General features: G+C 61.2%; 1 protein-coding gene across 1 annotated transcript in view; it reads right to left on the bottom strand.

The window, feature by feature from the left end:
* Nucleotides 1-1,160, bottom strand: part of LOC109299367 (sodium- and chloride-dependent creatine transporter 1-like) — a 38,191-nt gene that overhangs the window by 20,314 nt on the left and 16,717 nt on the right. The window contains 2 exon segments of the mRNA XM_019519954.1: nucleotides 503-606; nucleotides 825-1,075. Of these exon segments, the coding sequence (XP_019375499.1) occupies nucleotides 503-606; nucleotides 825-1,075 (355 nt within the window).

The following is a 1,160-nucleotide window of genomic DNA, read 5'->3' as shown; positions in this document are numbered from 1 at the left end:
TACCTGGAGGGCATGGGGAGCTCTGGGGTTTCTCACAGGTATGGGGGGGTCTAGGGAGTCCTTGAGAGAGTCCAGTGGGGTCTCTGGGCAGTGTAAGGGGGTTGGGGGGGTGTCACCTGATACAGAGAGGTCTTGGAGGGGAATCTTGGAGTAGAACAGGGCCCTGGGGCTCCTTGGGGGCTCTATGTGGCCTCGAAAGTATGGGGGGGTCTAGAGAGTCCTGGGTGGGGCTCCGGGGGTGCCTGGAGGGTGTTGGGGTCTTGGGATGGTATAGGGGACTGAGGGGCAGCAGGCTTATGGGGCAAAGGGGGTGTCTCTGCTGGGGATGCTAGGGTCTGGGGAGCCCCTAAGGATATGGAGGGGTCCCCTGAGGGTCTGGAGACTCCCCAAAGTGCATGCAGGGTTCCCCAGAAATTTGGGGGGTCCTAAAAGGAATCCTTAGGGGTTCTGGGTGCTTGTGGGGGCATCAAAGGGGTCTGTGGAGGTTCTGCAGGGGTCTCACCGGTAGCAGTCATTGTGGAAGCGGTTGTAGCTGCCCAGAGCTGTCAGCGCACCAAGCCCAATGGCATAGGAGAAGAAGATCTGTGTTCCTGCATCAATCCACACCTGGGGGCGAGGGTGAGGGATGAGACACCTGGGATCAACTGCCTCCCCCACAGGGAACCCAGGCATCCGGCCCCCAACCCCCACCAGTAGAGAACCCAGGAGTCTGGGACCCCCCAACCATGCATGGAACTCCAGTGTCTGGGACCCACCCCCTCAGAGAGAACCCAGGACTTCAGGACCTCCTCCCATCACAGGGAAGCCAGACATGCAGGTAGCACCTGGGGGCGGCCGAGCTGGGCCCAGTCCGGCTGCAGGTAGAAGCGGACACCAGTGGAAGCACCAGGCAGCATGGCCCCGCGTACCAACAGTGCCAGCAGCACCACATAGGGTAGCAGCGCTGTCACATACACCACCTGCTAAGGGCAAGAGCCAGGGGTCAGAGGCAAACCTCAGGAGATGCCCACATCTCCACAGACCTCTAGAGATTCTAGAGACCCCACCTCCATATCCCCAGGCTCCCCCAGAACCCACCAGCCCTCTACCTCTCCTTCAGCCCCTCAAGGCCACAATGCCCCCCCGCAAGCATTCTCCAGGACCTCCCAGAGCCCTCCAAC

The sequence above is a fragment of the Gavialis gangeticus genome, unplaced genomic scaffold (genome assembly GCF_001723915.1).
Source record: "Gavialis gangeticus isolate Ggan-Ray unplaced genomic scaffold, GavGan_comp1, whole genome shotgun sequence".
Lineage (NCBI taxonomy): Eukaryota > Metazoa > Chordata > Crocodylia > Gavialidae > Gavialis > Gavialis gangeticus.
Note: the sequence above shows the minus strand (reverse complement) of the source record. Positions and strands in the feature narration are given on the sequence as shown.